The sequence below is a fragment of the Pelmatolapia mariae genome, linkage group LG17 (assembly GCF_036321145.2).
Source record: "Pelmatolapia mariae isolate MD_Pm_ZW linkage group LG17, Pm_UMD_F_2, whole genome shotgun sequence".
Classification (NCBI taxonomy): domain Eukaryota; kingdom Metazoa; phylum Chordata; class Actinopteri; order Cichliformes; family Cichlidae; genus Pelmatolapia; species Pelmatolapia mariae.
The window spans coordinates 38,487,852-38,511,258 of record NC_086242.1 but is presented as its reverse complement, the minus strand read 5'-3'; the positions used below and the strand labels follow the sequence as shown (position 1 = coordinate 38,511,258).

General features: G+C 40.3%; 1 protein-coding gene across 1 annotated transcript; it reads left to right on the top strand.

Moving 5' to 3' along the window:
* Window positions 1–308: 308 nt before the first annotated feature.
* ttll12 (tubulin tyrosine ligase-like family, member 12) lies at window positions 309–14,383 on the top strand. Its single transcript, XM_063501171.1, has 14 exons — window positions 309–493; window positions 680–855; window positions 2,275–2,473; window positions 2,787–2,946; window positions 3,109–3,242; window positions 4,711–4,787; window positions 6,166–6,282; window positions 7,477–7,671; window positions 7,993–8,104; window positions 10,537–10,688; window positions 11,154–11,235; window positions 11,327–11,395; window positions 12,349–12,487; window positions 14,012–14,383. Exons 1-14 carry the CDS (start codon window positions 353–355, stop codon window positions 14,161–14,163), a joined length of 1,905 nt encoding a protein of 634 aa, XP_063357241.1. The 5' UTR covers window positions 309–352; the 3' UTR covers window positions 14,164–14,383.
* Window positions 14,384–23,407: the final 9,024 nt, after the last annotated feature.

The window sequence follows — 23,407 nt, the reverse complement described above, 5'->3', positions numbered from 1 at the left end:
ATGCAGCTGTGAGTGGCTGTTGTGCGAGGTAAAAACATCATTTAGTAAAGAAACTACGTAGAGTATTTTCTTTTCATATGTTTACAGAACACTTGTACCCATGCTTCGTTTCGTGTTTTTATTATTTGGATTATTTATTTATTACTTTTTAACAGAACATTCTAAATAAAGTTCCGCCGATATACAATAAAATAATAAATCAATGAAGCCGCACTGATGAACTATGATAATGACTATCGGTTCAGATAGTCGAAAAACTCTCCCACAATGCATAGCTGTGTAGCTGTTAAACTCCTCCTTCTTCCGGGTTTACTAACGCCGTCTCCACGTGAGATACACTTCCAGTGCAGTAATGTCAACAAACCCCACGGTTCCGAATGGCGCGGAGGACGAGGAGTTCCGAGTGTTCGTGGCTCTCCACAGCGCAGCGCTCCAGGCTTCAGCTATCCCTCCGGTCTACTGGAGGAGCCTGCACCGCAAGATCACCAGCGAGGTGTGCTCTGAGTCACGAAGCACTGAAACACATGTTCAGTCCTAATGACTGTTTGTTTACTGCTGCAGAAAAAGCTGCTGCTGATATTTCATACACACTGAGATGCAGCACCTTCGGGTTTGGCGTGCACACATTAAAAAGACATTCTCCCAGCAGGCCCCTTCATGTTATGTTTGTTTTCCGTAGATTTATGATGCCGGGGAAGTTTTCGGAATAATGCAGTTCCAACAAGAAGATGAAGATGAGGAGGAGGGAGATGAAGAAAACGGAGAGGAAAAGAAGAAGGACAATCCTGGAGATGAGATCAGCTGTAAAGTGGTTGTAACCCGGGAGAGTGGTCTGCAAGCCTCGGAGCCGACCAGGTGAGGGCGCCAAACGATAACTCTTCTTCCACTGATTGCATGTTTGTCTTTGTGCTTCTTGGAGAGGAAAGGAATGCTATGACCTTAACATTTAAGTGTTTCTTATTTATGTCACTATAAATGACTGTAGACTGCACGTGAAAGGTGCAGGCTGCACTTTAGTTGTATTTATATAGTGTGTTTAAATACAGGCCTTTTATATTATAAGTTAAAGACCCTCCAATAGTACAGAGAAAACCCGAGAAACCCTTTGGGAATAGTGGGAAGGAAAAACTCCTTTTTAACCGGAAGAAACCTCCAGCAGGACCTGGCTCAAGGAGGGGCGGGGCCATCTGCTGCGACCAGTCTCGTCTGATGGGAGGAAGACGGGACAATGGAGCAGGAGGACCAGACAATAATAACGAATGATTAACTAATGATGTGGTGTTTAAACAAAAACAGTATTTTTTATTTAAATTTGATTTCAAACCAAAATTTTCTTACATTTTGTTTCACTTTTTAGCTCAGTTTTTGTTAACTATAATAGCCGTGTCCATGATAAGGACATAGCCATGATGATCTCCAGCCTCCAACTAACAAATCCACAAAGTAAAAGATTAAATTATTTAACAGAAAATTGCTTTTCCTTTACCACTCCTCTTGGATGTTAGATCATACTTTTTCATATTTCATATTTTTAGATACTTTGATTCTTCTCCTCCAAGGCTGTGCCAAAGTCTAGGTATCTAGCTCATTTATATGAGCTAAGTGAGTACTGTTTTGCCTTGAACAGGTAGTTAGAGGAAGCCCATGGATGGGGTGATGTTCACAATAACTGAAATTAATCAGTTGTCTTACCTCATGGTGAACAAGAATAACTGGATAGTTGTTTTTTGTGTGTTATTGCTGTGAACATTGAAATCCTGACCCTGTCCCTTATTGTTTTGTATTTATATGATCAAAATAACACAGAAAACCTTAAATTCATTAACATAATAACAAAATAGTGAGAAGAGAACATCGTTAACAACTGCATTACTGGAATTCTTAAGGAAACCATGGAAATCCCTTTAACCCTTGGTTGTAACTACATTTCATTTTCTGAGCTGAAAGGAACTATTGCTTTAGTAACAAGGTTAGAGGTTCATCCAGTAATATTTCATAGCCTGCAAATGGTTAATAAAAGTCCCGTGCAGCTCAGGGTGTCAGCTTGAAGGAATCCAGGAGGAGAGCTGCTGCAGCATAGTCATATTACACCGCCACAGAAATATTTAACTGCAGCGTTTTTTGTCAAATTTCCTGCTGCTACTTTCCATCAGCGCTCTCTTTATGTGAATAAAGTGATTTTTAAGATTTTATTAATCGTCAGCATTTTAAAACTCTTTAAAGGTAATTTTCCAAACGAACATCTAACGTGAGATTGTCTCCATATTCCTGCAGCGTTTTCCTGGTGGATCACGCATGGACGTACCGCGTGGACCATGCCCGGCAGCAGCTGGAACAGATCCCAGGCCTGTTGCCCAGAATGGCGGCCCTTATGGGGCTGGACTTCCATGGTGAGGTCCCCGACCCTGACACGGTGGAGCTGGTGATGGAGCTCATGTGGAAGTACAACCAGACTTATCAGCTCTCTCAGGGGGTGTGTGAGAAAACACTACTCTTATCACTTAGATATGTACTACACATGATTCTCCTAATACTGTATATTAGATGATTGTGGAGCTACTATAGGAACCATCATGTGAAACTTATTGACATTGACTTATTTCAGTATAAAGCAGCTAATGTGTAACACAAAACTGCTGAGTCCTCACAGAGCCTCCTGTGTGCACATGAACGCTTGTCCTTACGAGGGCTGAGCACACTTTGAACAAAAGGGAGTTTGTGATAATAATGACCTGAAAGCCAGACCCTGACCCTCCTCTGCCTCACTTCCGTGTTTTCCTGTGCAGTCCCCAGAGGACAAGGTTCCCGTGTGGTACATCATGGATGAGTTTGGCTCTCAGGTGCGGCACTCTGATCAACCGACTTGCAGCATGGCTCCTTTCTTCTACGTGCAGGGCCAGTTAGCCTACACTGTGCTCTGGCCTCTGCAGGACCTGCACGAAGGAGGTGAAAGCGGACTCAGCATACAGAGAGCGATCACCATGTCACAATTTAGAAAATGGATACATCTGGTTGTTTTTGGATACAAGATACCTGAAATAGAGTTTCCCTGTTAAAACATGCAACATAATTGGATGACATAATGTTTTATTACATTATTATCCACAGATGAAGTTACCCGTGACTACACATATGGAGAGCCAGACCCTCTGGTGCGGCGATGCCGTCTGTTACCATGGATACCTAGTGATCTAGAAGAGGTCAGCAGCGTCACAGCTGAGCCCCCGGACTCATTCTTTGAGGTGAGGAGTACCACATAAATTTATCAGCCACAAGAAATCTATTAAACTTCTATTTACATCTCAAACTCAGATTCAGTCTTTTGGACTCTCGATTAAAAAAAAGTCAAACAGTTCGCAAAGTAGTAAATAATGTTAAATAAGTTTTACTGAATAGGAGATATAAATACGACAAAGTATTTTCATTCGGTACCTAAGGCACAGTCCAGTCACCCCTTCCTCATTTCCTAAATTATGATCCAGCTGTGATTAACCACATGTTTTTGAAAGGTGAGTTCAGTTTGATTAAATACACCCAGGCCTGATTACTGGCAGACCTGTTGAATTAAGAAGACACTTAAATAGAACCAGAACATCATACTAACAGTAAAATATGGTGGTGGTAGTGTGATGGTCTGTGTGGCTGCCTGAGGACCTGCAACACTTGCTGTGGTAAATGGAACCATGAATTCTGCCGTCTACCAAAACATCCTGAAGGAGAATATCCGGCCAGCTCTTTGTGACCTCAAGCTGATGCACACTTGAGTTCTACAACAGGACAATGACCCAAAAAACACCAGCAAGTCCACGTCTGAGTGGCTTAAGAAAAACAACATATAAACTTTAGAGGCCCGTCAAAGTCCTGACCTGAATCTGACATGCGAACAGCACAGTGAAGGACACTCTCCACCCCTCACATGCACCGTTCTCCCTCCTTCCATCTGACAGACGTTTTCGCAGCATTAAACTGTAACAGCAGACACTGCAAGATCTTTTCCCCCAAGCAGTCAGAGCCCTCAACTCACTACCACCAGAGGACTGAGAAACACAAACACCTTTACAAACACTTTCAATACTCACCAAAAGACTCAAAAACAACACGAACTTCCACAAATGCACTACAAACTGGACCTGGGAACAATCTGCTTATTTGCACACTCAGTCACATAGTTACTGAACACATCTAATACATAGTTAGTAATAGTACCTTTTTATAACTTAATTTGACCCAAATTTAGCAAGTTATTATCTATGTGTAATTCTACTTTTATATCTCTTGGAGATATATCTTTTATACTCTTATGGCTGCACCATGGGGGGCTTGGGGTGAAACAGCATCTCGGTACGCTGTATACTGTGTATATTTTTGTATTGACAATAAAGTTCTTGAATCTTGAATCTTGAGATGCTGTGGCATGACCTGAAAAACCCTCCAGTGTGGCTGAATTACAACAATCCTGCAAAGATGAGTGGGCCCAGCTGGTTTTTCCCCCCTTAATAATAAACACCTTCATTTAAACCTGCATTTTAAAGGAGGTGAAATCTTTGTCCTGGATTTAAATTTGATCTGAAACATTTAAGTTTGACAAACATATGAAGTCAGGAGCACTTTTTCACACCACTGTATGTGATGCAGCCGCAGTCAATATCTGAGCTGAACTGAAGCCTAATCGTGGGTGTTGTTGGGTCGTCTCTGTGTCTGTCGCTGCAGAACATTGCTCGGGAAAACAAGGAGCAGCTTCCAGTGGAAATACAGCCTTACACTGTTCCGAGGGACAAAGTCCTCAAGTAAGTTTTTCACTGTTACAGATTTCTTTTTTATTATATTTACCTGTAGTGCCTTTCTGAGTTAGGCACTGACTTGCTGCAGACTTCTATATTTAGATAATATAATAATAATAATAATAATGTGACACAGAGAAAGTGGATATCTGTATATGAAGGAGAAATACTGAGCTGGTCCACAGCTTTAGACGTTGCTTGGAAAGCGTCTGTTCATGTGTATCAGGAAGGTCACTGCCTGCCTCCACTCTCTCCCTCACTAGTCTTGAAAGATAACACATTTACTTTGTTGGGAATTTGCAGGTCGAGATGATCTCCATGTAGTGTATGTCTGACTATAGATAATACTTTAATCTTTACCAACATAGAGGCCAGATTTCACAGTGTGTGGTGGAATGTATCTGAATACATAGTTAATGCTCAAGTGAAATCTAAGGTGCAGGATTCATTGTTTCATGCTACTTCTACAACTAGAAAAACTTTTCTTAATTTACACACACACACACACACACACACACACGCACACACACACACAGTCTGCTGTGCTCTCATTCACAGAGGGAACCGAGGACGCACCGTAGTCAAAAGAATGCTTCAGGAATCTGGGTGAAAAAGTCGGGCGTTCGTTACTCAAACATGATTTTGTTACTCATCATAGTGATTAGATCTGGTCCTGATTATACTTTGAGTTAGAATTAAATATGTTGAACTATTAGCAAAGTCACTGCTAAGCAAACTCTACTTTAGCGCTCTGTATCACCGTCCCCATAAAAAGGCTGGATGTTAAATCCTTTTACTCCACTTGTGGGTAAAGATAAGCTGGGAGATCTCAATCTCTTTGAGATCGTATATATCAGATGAAGCCGATGAAACATATACTTGACTGACTGGACGTTATATTTTAAACCAGACAGTTAACCAAAAACAGTTTCTTGGTTTTTCTTCTCTCCATCGAACACATCAGTCTATTTTTGCTGCGGACATAGTGACCGGATTCGTGCTTCAGTAAGAAGAACAGTTTGTGTTTGTGTTGTGATGAGCATGTTTTAACCTGTTACGTTGTAAACTGAGAACAGACATTCCTTTATTGCATAAAATACATATAATCGTGTTAGCTGATTGTGCCGCTCGGTACATACAAGGAAAAATCCGTTTTTGACTCCAGCTTGTGAGTCTGGTGAACAACCTGTCATCTGACTCACCTGACATGTTTTAAAACTTTAAGCCCTAATTTCTTAAATCCAGCTTCACAGACATGTCTGTGTTTGAGAGCAGGGCTCAGTGGTGTAAGTTTACAGATAAAGAGTTTCATGTCCACTTTAAGTGCTAATTAAAAAGCTCAATAAAGAGTTTTTTTGTTATTGTTTTGTTCATTTGTTTCCAGGGTTTACTCTGAAATGTCACAAGTAACAAACAACCTTAGCCACCCTCAGTTCCAGCTGATAGAGGATGAGGACGAGGCAGATATCATTTGGCGCTATAATCACATCAAAGACTACAGGTGAGCAAGCAAAGCTGCATTCATAACTCGGTGACATTATGGAGCTAGACAGACATGATTTCTTCATAAATGAGTGTTTCATACATGGTAGCTGTTCGATTAAAAAGCATGTGCTCAACCTTCAGTAATAGTAATACATCACACAGCAATAGGACATTCATGTAGTTGTAAAAAGCATGATAATATATTAAGTAATCCAAAGTATTCCGTTACGTTACTCTCATTGAGTAACGTAACGGAATACATTACAAAATACATTTTGGGGCATGTAATCTGTAATCTGTAGGGATACATTTTAAAAGTAACCTTCCCAACACTGGTGATGTCCATGGGTTCTTGGTGTCACCGTTGCAAAGGCTTTTCATTCAGGTATTTTAGATATTTTTCAGTTTGAAGTTATTTTAGTTTGCCAAATTATTTTTGAGCTTCTGAAAACGAACATGACTGTGTATAAAAACGGCTAAACACCTGAACGTTTGCTAAACTCTTCAAATTAACACTGAAAGTCTGCACATCAGTCACATCTTGATTGTTTGATTCACGTTTGTGGTGAACAGATTTATTTATATAGCACCCTGAGGTGCTTAATATTGCAATGTAAAGATCCAACAATAATAGAGATCAATGGTCCAAATAGGTATGATCCTGGCTGTGTTATAATATTATTATATGTTAACTCAGAGTTTGTGTATTCTGTTGGTGTGTGTGTATTGAGTGACTAATAGAAAAAAATCAGCTGTATTTCAAAGCTAACACTGATCTTGACCAACTGTCAGGCAGGAATTATGAAAACAGGCTTTATTGAGTGTGAATGCCAAGAACATGTTTTTTTGTGTGACTTAATAAGTAAATAATTAATAATAAACTCTGCATGTTTGTTGCAAGGCTGCGCTACATTGTTGCGTAAACATCCTAATCTCAGTTTTAATTGATTCCAACTTCAACTTTCAACACAATTTTAAAAAGTGACCTGTTTTCATCCTGGGGAGGTATTTAATAAGTTCATAAATACCCAAATACCAGAAAGTTAAAAGAAGTTAAAGTTCATGAGTTAATCTCAAACTCAAACATGTGATTTTTCTAAGTCTATCAGTAAAGTTATGTTGATGCTTAATAAAGCAGCTGTGAACCAGTGTTAGGTGAGGTTGTTGTTGGACTGTCAGAAAGGTTTAGTATCATGTTTTGATTTGGCAGCAAACTCAGTGTGGAGCGACCTCATGTGTTGCTGAACCAGTTTCCCTGTGAGAGCATCATCACTGTGAAGGACTGCCTGGCTGCTGTGGCTCGCAGGGTGAAAGGCAGCCCAGGACCCGACTGGTTACCGGAGACCTTCAATCTACAGACAGAGCTGCCGCAATTCATCAAGCATTACCAGATGAGACAACAAAGGTTGGGATTCTGATTTTGTTTGTTTCTAGTCATCTCTAGTTTTTATGACAAATAATAAAAGGAAGGAAGAACTTAACCGCAGTGTTTTACACAGACACCCCGAATAGTATACAGAAACATCTGTGCTGAGTATGGTCTGGAAGTCCCGAGGTCAAAATGGGACACGCCACAACCCACAAATGCATTTTCCTTACAAGTGTGGACCATAAACAGGCAGTGTTACAATGAAGAAATAATTGAACACAAGTTTCCTTTTATGTATTTATTATTGTTGTTATTATTATTAACTGGATAATTAAAAGGTGCCTTATATTTTTTCAGGGGAGAAGATAACCACTGGATCTGTAAGCCTTGGAATTTAGCTCGTGGACTAGACACACACATAACCAACAACCTGGATTACATAATCAGGCAGCGAGAGAGTACACCAAAGGTGATGGCACACATACACAGATACCAAGAATGACACTTATATAAACTTATATATGTATGTACAGTGGCTTGCAAAAGTATTCGGCCCCCTTGAACTTTTCCACATTTTGTCACATTACAGCCACAAACATGAATCAATGTTATTGGAATTCCACGTGAAAGACCAATACAAAGTGGTGTACACGTGAGAAGTGGAACGAAAATCATACATGATTCCAAACATTTTTTACAAATAAATAACTGCAAAGTGGGGTGTGCGTAATTATTCAGCCCCCTGAGTCAATACTTTGTAGAACTACCTTTTGCTGCAATTCCAGCTGCCAGTCTTTTAGGGTATGTCTCTACCAGCTTTGCACATCTACAGACTAAAATTCTTGCCCATTCTTCTTTGCAAAACAGCTCCACAACTGCCCTGTGACGGCCTCAGAGGTTGTCTAAGAGAATATTGGGAGCAACAACACCATGAAGTCCAAGAACACACCAGACAGGTCAGGGATAAAGTTATTGAGAAATTTAAAGCAGGCTTAGGCTACAAAAAGATTTCCCAAGCCTTGAACATCCCACGGAGCACTGTTCAAGCCATCATTCAGAAATGGAAGGAGTATGGCACAACTGTAAACCTACCAAGACAAGGCCGTCCACCTAAACTCACAGGCCGAACAAGGAGAGCGCTGATCAGAAATGCAGCCAAGAGGCCCATGGTGACTCTGGACGAGCTGCAGAGATCTACAGCTCAGGTGGGGGAATCTGTCCATAGGACAACTATTAGTCGTGCACTGCACAAAGTTGGCCTTTATGGAAGAGTGGCAAGAAGAAAGCCATTGTTAACAGAAAACCATAAGAAGTCCCGTTTGCAGTTTGCCACAAGCCATGTGGGGGACACAGCAAACATGTGGAAGAAGGTGCTCTGGTCAGATGAGACCAAAATGCAAAACGCTATGTGTGGCAGAAAACTAACACTGCACATCACTCTGAACACACCATCCCCACTGTCGAATATGGTGGTGGCAGCATCCTGCTCTGGGGGTGCTTCTCTTCAGCAGGGACAGGGAAGCTGGTCAGAGTTGATGGGAAGATGGATGGAGCCAAATACAGGGCAATCTTGGAAGAAAACCTCTTGGAGTCTGCAAAAGACTTGAGACTGGGGCGGAGGTTCACCTTCCAGCAGGACAACGACCCTAAACATAAAGCCAGGGCAACAATGGAATGGTTTCAAACAAAACATATCCATGTGTTAGAATGGCCCAGTCAAAGTCCAGATCTAAATCCAATCCAGAATCTGTGGCAAGATCTGAAAACTGCTGTTCACAAATGCTGTCCATCTAATCTGACTGAGCTGGAGCTGTTTTGCAAAGAAGAATGGGCAAGGATTTCAGTCTGTAGATGTGCAAAGCTGGTAGAGACATACCCTAAAAGACTGGCAGCTGGAACTGCAGCAAAAGGTGGTTCTACAAAGTATTGACTCAGGGGGCTGAATAATTACGCACACCCCACTTTGCAGTTATTTATTTGTAAAAAATGTTTGGAATCATGTATGATTTTCGTTCCACTTCTCACGTGTACACCACTTTGTGTTGGTCTTTCACGTGGAATTCCAATAATACTGATTCATGTTTGTGACTGTAATGTGACAAAATGTGGAAAAGTTCAAGGGGGCCGAATACTTTTGCAAGCCACTGTATATGTTCAGAAAGTGCCTTCTGTCTCACTTTCCGAACCGCTTCCGCTTGACCTCAATGGTGGATGAGGTCAAAGAAAGATGGGTAGAAGACTTGATAATTAATTAGGAAAAGAGAAGAGCAGTGTGATGAGAATGACCATAAACTAGTCTTACACCCTGGACAGGTCGCCGGTCTGTCGCAGGGCTGACACAGAGTTACAGACAACCAGTCACGCTGACGTTCACACATTAGAATTATGCATGATTAGCTGTTATTAACTATTATTGTTAACTTCATTAACTAATAGATATTCTCATTTTATAACACTGCATCACTTTACAAAAATAATACAGTAATTATAGAACAGTTCATCTGCTAATAAGGTTTGTGATTTGATCCCATCTGCTCCAGTGTGCATCCCAAATACGTATACGTATCTTTGGGCAAGACTAACCCCCAAGTTGCTCTCCATCGGGTATGAGTGCGAGAGTGTGAATGTTAGATTAGCACAGAAAACAGTGATCAGGTAGAAAAGTGCTGTATAGGGACCGCTCCATTTGCTGTTTAAGACATATATGATGCTATCCTTTCTATCTGTAACTCATATATTTATATTTACTATTATCAGAACACAGGATCGATACACTAAGGTAAACAAATTTCCATCACAGAAATCTTCAAAGGAATACAGAATTGCAGACTCCGTGCTGCATGACTTTAAGATTCGCACGGTGTCAGGACTGTAAAGCTCACATTTGTTTTCATGTTCCAGGTGGTGTGTAAGTATCTCGAAGATCCAGTGCTGTTCAACAGGGAGGAAGTGGGAATGGTGAAGTTTGACATTCGCTACATGTTGATGTTGCGTTCTGTGCAGCCTCTGCGTCTCTATGCCTATAATGTCTTCTGGCTGCGCTTTGCCAACAGGTAAGAAATGCATACATACAGAAAAAAGAGTTCTTTCCTGTAGGGTACCTTTCTCTGCACAGTCTGTTTTCTCAGACTTTGTTTCATAGTAGCTGGATTACATCCATCGTTAACAATCTGTGGACACTAAGCAAAGCAAAGTCAGACAGGAAAAGACAGATGATGGCACACACTGCTTTTGTGGCACTCATTAGTTTTGGGTGTTTTTTTGTTCCATTTGATGTAAAAAAAAATAACAGCACAATTTAATTAAATATATCAAAAGTTAACATAGAAGTTACAAACCAACCAAAACTAGCAAAATAATGTGTCTGTCTATTCTTTCACGTTCAAAGATTGTCTTGTTTCTTATCCATTGATTGGCTCTTCACTAAGTTAAACCTGTTATGATGGCAGTTTGTTGTTGCTCCTCCATCTTTGACCTTTTGCCGTGCTCGGTGCTGATCTTTTGGTGTTTCTGCCTAGACCGTTCTCCTTGGACCATTTTGATGATTACCAAAAGCACTTCACTGTCATGAACTATGCCGAGGGGGTGGAGCTTAAGCAGGTATCTTCTCTGTTTTAATTTGTATGTCTTGCCATAGCTGTTGTCGTCATCAAAGTCTAGTAATAACAGTTTGGATGGGTCCCTTTCGTAGGTGCACTATGATGAGTTCATCCCAATGTTTGAGAAGCAGTACCCACAGTATCCATGGAAAGAAGTGGAAGTGAGTGAAAATGTTAAGTGCTTTTCAGTTTAGGATGCCCTTTCTGAGGGTCTAAGGAAATGGTTTGTTTATAAGAAGTGATACCAAGCTTGTCACTGATGTTTTCAGTCATCAGTGGCATGTTAGCACAAATTACGATTCTTCCAGGTGTATCTAAAGCCCGCACACCACCTGCTAGAATCTGCAAATTAGGTACCAGCATCTGCACAGATTATGAAGCACGTGTGACATGTTACGGGTTCGAAATTGAGGATGAGAGTAAAACAATGATAGTCCAGAAGAGGTCTGTCAAACAATTGATTTTAATGAATGCACGCAGCGTGGAGAGGTGTAAACTGCAAAACATCAGTTGTACATCTCTACCCAAAATACACTCTAGATTGCTTTTATAACATCAGGGTATTATAACGCCCCCTCTTGCGTTTACAAGCACATAATTTGCATGTAGAGAACATTCATGTATTTTAAGAGATAACTGCAGACACAGAAGTTCCCCTTTCTGGCATCCATCCAAATATGGTGATGATCTCAGGCCTTTGAGGTCCCCATGGACTTGTCCTCCTTGTGTCACCTGTTGCTAGGCAAACTCAAACGCCACAAGAAGCTGAATACATTCAGGCCTTTGCTCAGACTATTTTACTGTAACAATATACTCAGCATATAAGCTTTTAAGATGATAGATTTAACTCAACGATTTAAAGTGGTTATAACTGCACCTGTAATAAACATGTTAATATTTGATTATGATAACCCCTGTAATACAAATTATAACATAATGCCAACAGCTTCAATAAATGCTTTGATGAAATGATAATTAATGCAACGATAAGATGATGGTCTTGAACAGTAGCAGTAAAATAATCTCTTTAATTCTACAGACAGTATCTCTAAGGCCTTAATTCTAGTATGGTTATCGTACTCAAATCTTGGTTTTTGTCCATTTTTCTTTACAGGGAGAGTTATTTAAAGCTTTCAAGGAGCTCTTTGAGGCAGCCACTTCTAGACCGGCACCATATGGTATTTGTCCCTATCCTTCATCCCGGGCCATCTATGCTGTAGACCTCATGCTAAAGTGGAGTAGAGGACAAAATGGTGAGCATTTATCCTACTGATCATCAAAGCCAGTAACATTTGTCTTTGAGCCTCAGAGGAATGGCACCTTAACCATATTTGTTTCAAAGGCAAGCTCTCTTTTTATTTGACCTGGCTCATGCTTTTTCTTCTGTGACCTTTGGGAGCATCTCTCTACATTTATTTTGTCTCCCCAAATTTATTAACACAAGATTCTGTAACTTTGAGATTCTGCTTCAATCAAGGTTGAGACGGACAAGGAGAGGCTGCAAATTTGTCCCGTTATGCATTCCCAGGCAGAAAAGAATCACACAGACTCATTTAAAAGCTGTGCAAAGCATGTTTTACCATCATTCAACTTTCTGGAAAGCTCAGAGAAAATCCACACTGTACAAGTACAGATTGCAAGATAAAAAGGATCATCACGTACAGTAGCCCTGACAGTAGAAAAGAGGTTAAAGTGGGGTTATAAGTTTAAATACTTAACAAGCAAGTTGCATTTTAGCAGCATCTCTTGCAGCAAACTGGTCCTCAGAACCACCGTCACGAGTTTAGATCAAGTGTGATGGTGTCAGGCTGCATGAGAGGCATTTCCATCCTTTGCTCCACGGGTCGAGGGTGAAGAAATCAGGATGTCAGTGACACAGGATGTTAGCTGTCCAATTCTGATACAAGGTTTTTCTCTCTTAAATGATTTAGCTGCTTGGTAGAATCTTCCATGTGATTAACACTCTCCCTGATGCACAGCTAGAATTGAGTGAATGTCTATATTTGTGTAGTAAATATAGACATTCACTCAATTGCAGCTGTAATTGCAGCAAAAGGTGGTTCTACAAAGTATTGACTCAGGGGGCTGAATAATTACGCACACCCCACTTTTCAGTTATTTATTTGTAAAAAATGTTTGGAATCATGTCTGATTTCCGTTCCACTTCTCACGTGTACACCACTTTGTATTGGTCTTTCACGTGGAATTCCAATGAAACTGATTCATGTTTGTGGCTGTAATGTGACAAAATGTGGGAAAGTTCAAGGGGGCCGAATACTTTTGCAAGCCACTGTATATTGTAAGGTAGAGCCTACAATAATACATACAGAGAAAAACCCAACAATCATATGACCCCCTATGAGCAAGCACTTTGGCGACAGTAGGAAGGAAAAACTCCCTTTTAACAGGAAGAAACCTCCGGCAGAACCAGGCTCAGGGAGGGGCGGGGCCATCTGCTGTGATTGGTTGGGGTGAGAGAAGGAAAACAGGATAAAGACATGCCATATTTTGCAGTTATTTTCTGCTTATCCAGTCTTCCTGGAATATGGCAACAAGAAATGTGTGTACTGTGAGCTTCAGAGAGCTTAATGAGACAGTATCTTTGGAAAGTGTTTGGCTATTTTGGCCCATTTACAGTCTTTTTACAAAACTACACCTGTTGGCGGCACAACAGGTGTAGTTTTGTAAAAAGACATTGCACATATCAGTTTATCACACTAAAACTTTATTTACTGCGTGATCAGCCTGTGAATCGTTTATGTGTTCTCATCCTTCAGGTGAACGTATAATACAACCTCAGATCCTAGAGTTGAACTTCAGCCCAGACTGTGCCCGAGCCTGCCTCTACCACCCTGACTTCTACAACCACATGTTTCAGACGCTGTTCCTGGATCAGCCTGAGGAGTGCCCTGTCACACAAATCATGTGATTAACTGAACATGATGGAGGAGTGTCTTTAGTTTATGTTTTCATGCTTCAAGTTGCTGAAATCTTCCCCTTATCCATCTGCGCTGCATAGGTTTGGTGGAACTCCCTGTATGCGAGATAACAACTGTGCATACTCTGCTGGTTCTGTGCTCGTAGAGTCGTATATAGGAACACCTTGTCAGTTCTGTGTTGCACAGTGAGATTAAAAATGGGTAAAATTCCGTTTCTGTTAATGATTTCTCTTGATGTTCTGTCTCAGGCTTCTCAGAGAGTATAAATGTAATCTCTTTAGTTTCACCGTTCATTTGTCTGGTTTGTAAAGCCACATTGTACTCTTTCATCTTCTTGTGTCATTATAATTACTTTTTCTTTCTTTTGCTGCATGTTTTCTCATACACACACGTCTGACATTGTTCTGCAGTTCCTGCAGACAGTAGCTCAGAAGACATCACACATATACTGCATACAAAAAATTAAAGATATAGTTCGAAACTGCATCAAGGAAAAAATCCTACTGGACATCTGATATGTGTTGATGCAGGCTTTAATAGGATCCCAGAAAGTTGATTCTGTTTATCTGGATGCAGCGTATTCAGTGGGAGAAATGTTTCGTCCCAAGTGACTTTTTTTTAGTCTCAGGCTGAGACTGTGAAATTGCCATCAGTAATGGGAGCAACAATTGGGTGAAATCAGGTCATAAAACCTGTTTTCATTCTATGCTGTAGTGTTGTAAATAGACAAATTAGAAAAATGTAACATCTGAAGATAATTCTAGAAAATAACCAAAAATATGCTGTTATTACAACTATGGTTATTTTAGGGGTGCTCTGATGATACTCAAGCACCCCCAAATGGGTCTAAATTGGCTATGCATGTATAATACAACACAGACTGAACACCATCCCCAAGGATACAGCAGCCAGTGGACTGCTGTTTTATTCATCGGGGGAACCAAACAGCCTCTGGCTAAGAGGATGACACACCACATAAGAGCTAACTCATCAGGCCAGGACTCTGCAGTGTGTTTACACCTGCACTCAGTGGCCAGTCTTTCAGTGATGAGGATGTACGCATTCTGAACAGGCCTGGTTTGAGACCAGGCTATCCTGATATGTAAGGGGTAGGGTTGGTTGTAGTTCAGAAGGCAGAGCAGCATCTATTAATGCATGTTAGCTAAAAAGTACTTCAGCCTAGAAAAAAAGTGCTTGTATGAAAGGGAAGAGTCGGGTTGCATAATGCCTTGAGTGCTCAGGTAGAGTAAAAAGTGGCAGTGAGTCTAATGTGTTAGGAATGATGGAAACAAAGTGAAAAAATGCTGCAGCAGGCTGGTCCACTTTGTAGAAAAATGATAGTAGAAAAATGATAGTACCCCCCCACACACACACACACACACACACATTGTCTTGATGCTTGCTCAATCATCCAGGTAAGGAAATCCAAAGAATCTGATTCTGTCGTTGTCAGTGGGAGGAAGCGCTACGTCCAAACGCTTGGATGACTGACTTCTTTTCTCCTACTGAAACGTCTGATATTCAATGTCCCAGAAGTTTTCTATAGGCCAGGTGAGTGTGAGGGGCAGTAACTGGTATCAGTTCCTTCATCCTCCATTACAGTTCACAACATATTACCACACACACTCACAGGGCCTTGAGGGGGCCCCCAGAGGCTTGTGGGTGGGACTGCAGCAGTGGCCCCATTCACCCCTTAACTGTTATCTGCCCCTCATTTTTATCTGCATCTTAGACATTGACAGGGGGGTGGATGAGCACTACTGTTCAACAGTTAGGTTAAACAGTCTGCTTGCTGGCATCTGAGGGGCGAGTGGTCAGTGTGTCTGCATGTGTGGCTTCATGTGTCTGTGTGTCATTGGTGGGTATGTATGAGTGAGTGATGGTATGTGTGGCGGGGCCTGGGTCCCTGTGGGACATGGTCACAGAGGGAGGGGTTCACCCAATGATGAAATAAACAGATCAACCCTGAACAAGAGGATCCTATAGAGAATTTACAGAACGGTTCTTGGAAAAGCAAAATGTGTTTGGCACAACAGTGCATTCAGATCTTAATCGCAAAAGCTGCCAGACAGGACAGGGTTAATTAAATCCTGTGTTATAATTCAAAAAAGCAGAGGTTTTGGTTTCTTTGTTTTCCCCCTTTTCTCTTCCCTCCCTTCTTCTCAAATATTCACAGGTGGAATTGCCGGGCTGTCTCCACCTAAAGGCAGACCTCAGTGTTGGTCACGTGTTGCAAACTGAATCATTAGGCTACAAGCACAGGTTCTGTTGACATGGTGAATCTTAAGCTGCCTCAGTTAGCAACCTGTCTGAAGTACTTTGTTTTCTTTATTCTGCAGTTTGGCTATGAAACTGAAAGAAGAAATAAAATAAACTCATTAACTATAAGGTGACATAAACTACACAAGTTGTTTTTGTAAAGTTTTAATTTGCCCTTGGAAGGGGATCGATTCTGTTCTTAGCTATAAGAATAGAATAACAGAGAAGAGCTGCCTCGATGGGGCAAGACTCGGCTGTCCATCTGCATCTAAAGGACAAAGGTCAATGTTCACATTTTGGACAGAGAAGACAGATGGTTAGAAAGAGGAGCGAAAGAAGCCATTTGTGTCCACTGTGAAAACCATCTTTGAACAGAGGCGGTGGTTTACGACTATAATCCAGTTTCCCAGACGGCTTAACCCCCACTCACATCCTGGGCCATTTGACCTCAGGAAATCTGACAGGGGATTTCTAAAAATCACCCTGCAGTTCTTCAGCTGAGACACCTGAGTTAGAAAACACAAACACTGCAGTTGTCTTTACTCGCGAGGACGGTCATAGAGCGCTCGTACTCCAGACTCGCGCTGTATCACTGTCTGCGTTCTTTATTTATACAAGCTTGTGTGTGTACAAAGATGACAAAGTTATTCTCAGAACTCAGAGCTGAGGTTCCCCTGTCTAAGTCTGTATGTTCCAGAACAGAGGAAGCTGTTAGTTGGTAAATAAGTTTACCATCACAAAAGTTATTGGGTGAAAAGTCACGTAAACATGTGGTTTGCTTAGTGATACATAAAAGAGCACATTTCATGTAGCTGATAACACAAATACACGATTTTCCTTTGACAAAATCACATGATAGGGTGGGGCTAGGTTTCACAATGAGCTCACCTGAAACCTTGGCTGATTGTGACCTACACCCGTTTTCACACCTTGGCTCGTGTCATTAGGTAGAGGATCAATAAGGGGTCCATGACCCTCTTGGGGGGGACACTCCCAGAGGACTTAAATCTGGGACTCTCCACCATTTGACCCTAAAACTGAAGAAGCTTCTCGGATGAAACATCTTCAAGCAACGTAAAGAAGTCCAGATGCTTTTCTTTCCAAGCTCCTTAGACTACAGAGAAGGCCGAAATCCTAAAAAGAAAAACATCTATTCAAGTATGTACAAATATAGCACAACCATCACACCTACAAATCCCAGCAGGTTCAAACAAGGTCACATTGTGTCCTACAGAAAGCATAGAGATGTTTTTGTGGGTCACAGACACCCCTGGTGGTACAGCAAAATACAAGGAGAACTAAAATAAAAATATGAATTTTACACTGAAGTTTAAGATTCTTCAAAATCAGAAAAGGTGGAATCCAATCAGGGATTGAGGACAGGTCAGTCAGAGACTGTAGTTCAAAGTCAGGCGTACTCTGAACCAGCTGGGCTGAAAGAGATCTCTAGGAATGGACTAGGTGTTCTGTTCCTAGAGATCCAAATAGAGATGACCTGGGGTCCAAACGGTCAGTCCTCTTGTGGTGATTTAATGGTTTTACAGGTGGAGGCCACTGACTTTTCCCTCCTCCTTTGTGTATACTCATGCACTGTATATAATGTTCTGTCTCTCTCTTTGTCTTTGCACAGTCGAGGAGCGTATCAGGTCACATTTCACTGCGTGTTATACCTGTATAACCATGCACGTGACAAATAAAGAATCTTAAATCTTGAATCATTTTTTCTGACTAGTTTTTTTTCACTAGTTTTGCATTTGGCTTGGGTCAGTGTCACTACTGTTAGCATGAGGTGATACTTGGACCCTAAAGAGGTTACACAGATAGTCCAGCTCATCTAGGATGACACATCACTATGAAAGTGTTATTTTAAGAAACACCATGGAGCAGAATCTAGGAGATCGGGACAGGTATTTACTCCTTTATGCAAGCAGGAACAGGATGACAACCTCCAGCATGGCCCTTGTGTGGTTTCTGACCAATGGGAGATAAATCTAGCAAATGAGCACAGGGCCCATTAAAGGATGTCAGGCCCTCAGGTTACCCTCATAAAGTGCTTCTGACTGTTTTGTCTTACTTTTTTTTCTTTATTCTTCATAGCAGTTTACCTGAAGCCTAATCTGGAATCTGCTGGCTAAAGGATTGACTTATTTAAGCTTGCTAATAGCTCCTGCCGTTCTGTTATCTCCCCTTGTCTTCACCTGGAATTCCTAAACATCTGTGACGTGCAGCCTGCCAGCCCTCTCTTTGATCCTACCACCTGAGGATACTCACCCACTGAATCACAGTGGGGGTTAGGGTGATTCAGTCTAATTCTGCTAACACATATTTTCCTCTTGGACAAGTAATCATCATTCTGTCTTCTGGCAGAGCCCCTGTGGTCCAGTCTGTATTGAGGCTACTCTAATTCACCATTAATTTTCATTTAACAAAGCTCATTTAACTCATAACCCTGCTTTGTGGATCTTGTTAGTCCCTGATTAAGACAGGTTCTCTACCAATCAGAAGGACAATGGTTTGCTCCCTGGGTCCTCCAGTCTTGGAGGTGAACCCCAAGTTGCCCTGCATCAGTCTTTGTGAATGCTGAGGCCCAGAAAAGTACTTTATGAATGCAGCTTGTAGTAAAAAAGCACTCTATTGGTACCAATCCATTTATTTGTTTTCTAAGTATTTTAATGTCTGTGCTATATCTGTTGTACAATAATGAATTTGTTTTTGTTTTTTGATTTGAGGATCTAAATGAGGTTTTGGAGTTCGTAAACAAGATGATTACAATTTCAGGATGTAGTTATGACACAATCTGCTGCCGGGGTGTGGGAAGCTATGAAAGCATTTTATAAGGGGTGAAATCATTTCATGTAATGCACATCAGAGGAAGCTTAGTTGGCAGAAGTTAGCCGGCTTTTCAGCCATATTGTGAGATTGGATTCTTTATATGTAAACTCAAAATCACCCGATGTTTATACAGACTGGATGTTTCTGCAGGGAGAATATGATCTTATAGTTTCACAGCAAACCACTAATCTTTTGCTTCATTCTAGATCCAAATTTTATGAGTAGGGAGACAAATCTAGCAAACTGCTTGCCCATCAGTTACATCAAGTCTCTGCCTCCCAGCTAATTCCACAGGTGGAAACTGGGTCTGGGTCTATGTCACATCTCGCTGAGATTAATAAAATCTTTCTAGATTCTTTTTAATATAAAGCTTTTTCTTTTGATCATATTCAGTTGAATTTGAGTCATTTTCAGTGAGACTGTGCTCCCTGTTATAGATTTTCTTATCTAGAATCTTGTCCAGGATTTGGACATGCCTTTACAAAGCGGTAAGAGTCCGGGCCCAGATGGCTTTCTAGCTGATTTTCTTCTAATTAAGGTCTTTTTATTGAAAGATGTTTTATACAATCACAACAACAAATTAGACTGATGTAAAAAAAAAAAAAATTACATTTATAGACATATACATGCACACAGTTGTACAGAGGGAGCTATTGTCCATCTTTCCATTTGTCGATAAATGTCAGAAATAGTTGCCAGGTAGTGTAGAAGCTGGAGCTAGATCCTTTGAGGGAGCATCTCATCTTTTCCAGTTTAAGATACTCCATAACTTCTGTGATCCATTGTGAACATGAAGGGGGTGAGGAGTCTTTCCAATGCAACAGCACAAGTCTCCTGGCTAATAGAGGACAAAAGCCTATCATCTTCCCCGTGGTACCAAATAGAGCAACAAAGCAACATGGATCAAATTTTAAAAAGAGTAGAGAATTGCCAAAACTGATGTAGCATTGAATGTGTCCAGGACATATGTAGAAGGATCGCTGGAGCCTGCTTACATTTATCACAGGTAGAATCCAGATCTGGTCTAAATCGGGACAAGTCTTTGATGATGTAGAGTTTTAAACTGGCAAACAGTATGACATTGGCAAATTGATGATGAATAAATCTTTCTTATAATTTTTCGGCAGTCTTCCCTGGAGATTTCAACATTTAAATCCTCTTCAAACTTTACTTTTACGTGATTAAGAGTGGTTGAGCTGTGGATTAGTTCTTTTTATAAATGTTACCAATAATTTGTTTCTGATCAAATGCTACTTTAAAAATATCATCTAGCAGAGAAACAGCTGGACGAGAGGGGAAGCAATCAGTATGTAAGGATACAAAGTTTTGTAATTGTAAGCATAAAAAAATTTGATTTGGGTATGGAAAACCTGTTTACCAGCTGATTGAAAGAGGGAAGACTGTTTCTTATATAAATGTCCTGTATTGACAGAATTCCATTTTTACACAAAACCTGAAAGCCTCCACCTGACAGGGAGGGGGTGAACATGTGGTTTCCAGTAACTGGTCCAAAGAGAGAAAGACTGTGTAGCATGAAAGCTTTCTGTTATGGATTTTGTTGACAAAGTATGCAAACACAGGCAGCTGAAGTCAACACCTTTATTACCACACGTGTGAGAGCAAGCAGACAGTCAACAATGATGGTTACAGAGTCATGAGTGCTCCGCATTCTGGACCCAATTTAGACACATTTTTGGTTTGCAGGGGCCCTCTATTAAAGCACCATTAATAGGGAACCATCTGTTTCCCCATCTCTACAAGATAGTGGATTCACTGGATGGGCCAGGTTGGGCATTGGGACTTTTGCAGATCTATATTTAGATTCATCTTTTGCATTTTTTCAACAATTGATCGCAAAATTCTCATTCCTTAGGAGCCATTTTTTTCAGATACTTCCAGGTCCAAAACTTTGTTCACTGTTCATATAAAGTTTTTCCTGTTCTCCCTAGTCATCTATTTGTGCTAAACATTGTTTTGCTCAGTGTAGGATCCTACACCGTACTCATGATACTAAGGCCTGGCTCACTAAAATATATAACCCAATGTCCCCGTCATTCTTCTGCAAATTATGCTCATATATTCTGGCACGCTCCATCTTTGAGGGTTTCCTGATGATGCCCTGTCCAAGGTAACTGGGAGAAATATTGTTCCAAATGCTGTGACTGCATAATTTGTGTATCATCAGCTTCACTCAATCTACATAAAGACTCGATAGCATTCTTAACTTTGTTGGCCAGGAGGCTGATCTTTTTGAGGTGGTACTCTTCAGTTCCACCTTCTCATATGGACTGGGTTAAGGAAGTGTTCTATCATCTGAAGCTGGAGAAGATCAGACTGACCCTATCTGGTACTGGGCACAAATTTGAAAAGACTGGGAAACATTTTTTTTTCTTATGTTAACAGCACATCTTGTCCTGTTACCTGAGCTTGTCTTGTGGGTGTATAACAAACCTTAATAATAATACTTGCTCTGTTTATTATTATTGCTATTTTTTACTTCTTTATATTATTACTCTATATTACTAAAAAAAGATTCCAGATCACCTTTTGTCTCCTTTTCGAAAGTGTTCACATGTACCCTTAGTGCAAATGAATTCCCAAATCATTAACAAACCATTATTTTAAAATGAATCAAAGTTTGGAAATGGGCCTGCACTTGTCTTAAAAAAATCTGGAAACTTTTTGATAAATGCATATGAGTTTTAATTTGTTTCATGTTTGCTGTTTCATGCATTTTTTGCAACTTATTCCTTAAAATGCATTGTGCAGTTTATTTTGGTTTAGTTAGAAAAAAAAAGACGTTTCAAAACCTCTCAAAAACTCATGGATCAAATATGATAAAGTTGGTTTGAACAGGTTAAACTAGGAGTAAATGGTAAATTGTGTAAGTGGGTATTGGACTTCCTATTTGGTTGGACAGTACACATATAGCTGGCAATGCCATTACACAAGGGAGTGTGTGCAGCTCTATATGGCTTAACAAAATGACCATGGTGATATATTAAAAGGTACTTATAAAGTACTTTCTATATATTGAGAATACACACCACACTTGCAAGAATCATAGTGTCTAACTTAAGGCTTTCTGTCAAATTTAGACCAATAAATTTATTACAGTGATCTCATTCTACAACATAACAACGTTTCACAATTTTTTCAAAGCTTTAGTTATTGTGTTTACAAACAGAATGACATACATGCACACACACGCTACCAAAAACATTGTGACCTTGGCAAAGGTGGTTAAGTCTGATTGTGTCACTGTCACCCATTCCTCCCTGAAAATTTGTTAAAATTTGAAAATCAAAAAGAATATCAGAAGGTGCAATAATACAAGACTATAAAGATCAACAGCAATTCAAAGAAAATATATATTTACAGATGAGTACTGCAAGTACTGCTTTTTATATCCCTCAATATGTAGCAGTGAAGAATAGAACAGATCTTTTTTCAGGATCTAGCATTAAACTAATGGGAATAATGTTTGCACCGCAGTAGGTCAAAGAAAGTAACCAAAATCAAAGTTTCATCATACATATAGCTTTTCAGCACATTTCAATCAGTCTGGAAAATTATCATATAGACTGGATATTATTTACCACATCTTTCACATGCTTTGGAATTCCACAACAGGGTTTCAGAAATGTAATTTACCTGGACTATTACTGTTAAAGGGAACGAAAAGGTGGAGCTGCAAATGCACATTTCATTAAAATAATAGGAAGTTAACAAGCAGAGCTGAGGATAAAATATCATTTAGAATCATATGTGGAAAATTTGCCGGGATTACTGGTGTATATAACTAACAATATCCAAAAGGAGTTGAATATAATAAGGCAGGAACTCAAAGAACACGATGCTTACTACTCCCTTGAAAAGAGAACATATAGGATTAAACCATGTACTCCATAAAATAGCAAAACACCCAACAAGTCTCTGTCTTTAATGTAATATACCAGAAAGCATTAAACATGGAGGGATGGTACCAAGCCTGGTAATTATAGACCGATAGCTTTAACATCACATATTTGTAAAGTTATGTCAAGTCAAGTCAAGTTGGCTTTATTGTCACTTCAACCATATACAGTTAGTACACAGTGGAAACGAAACAACGTTCCTCCAGGACCAAGGTGCTACATGCAA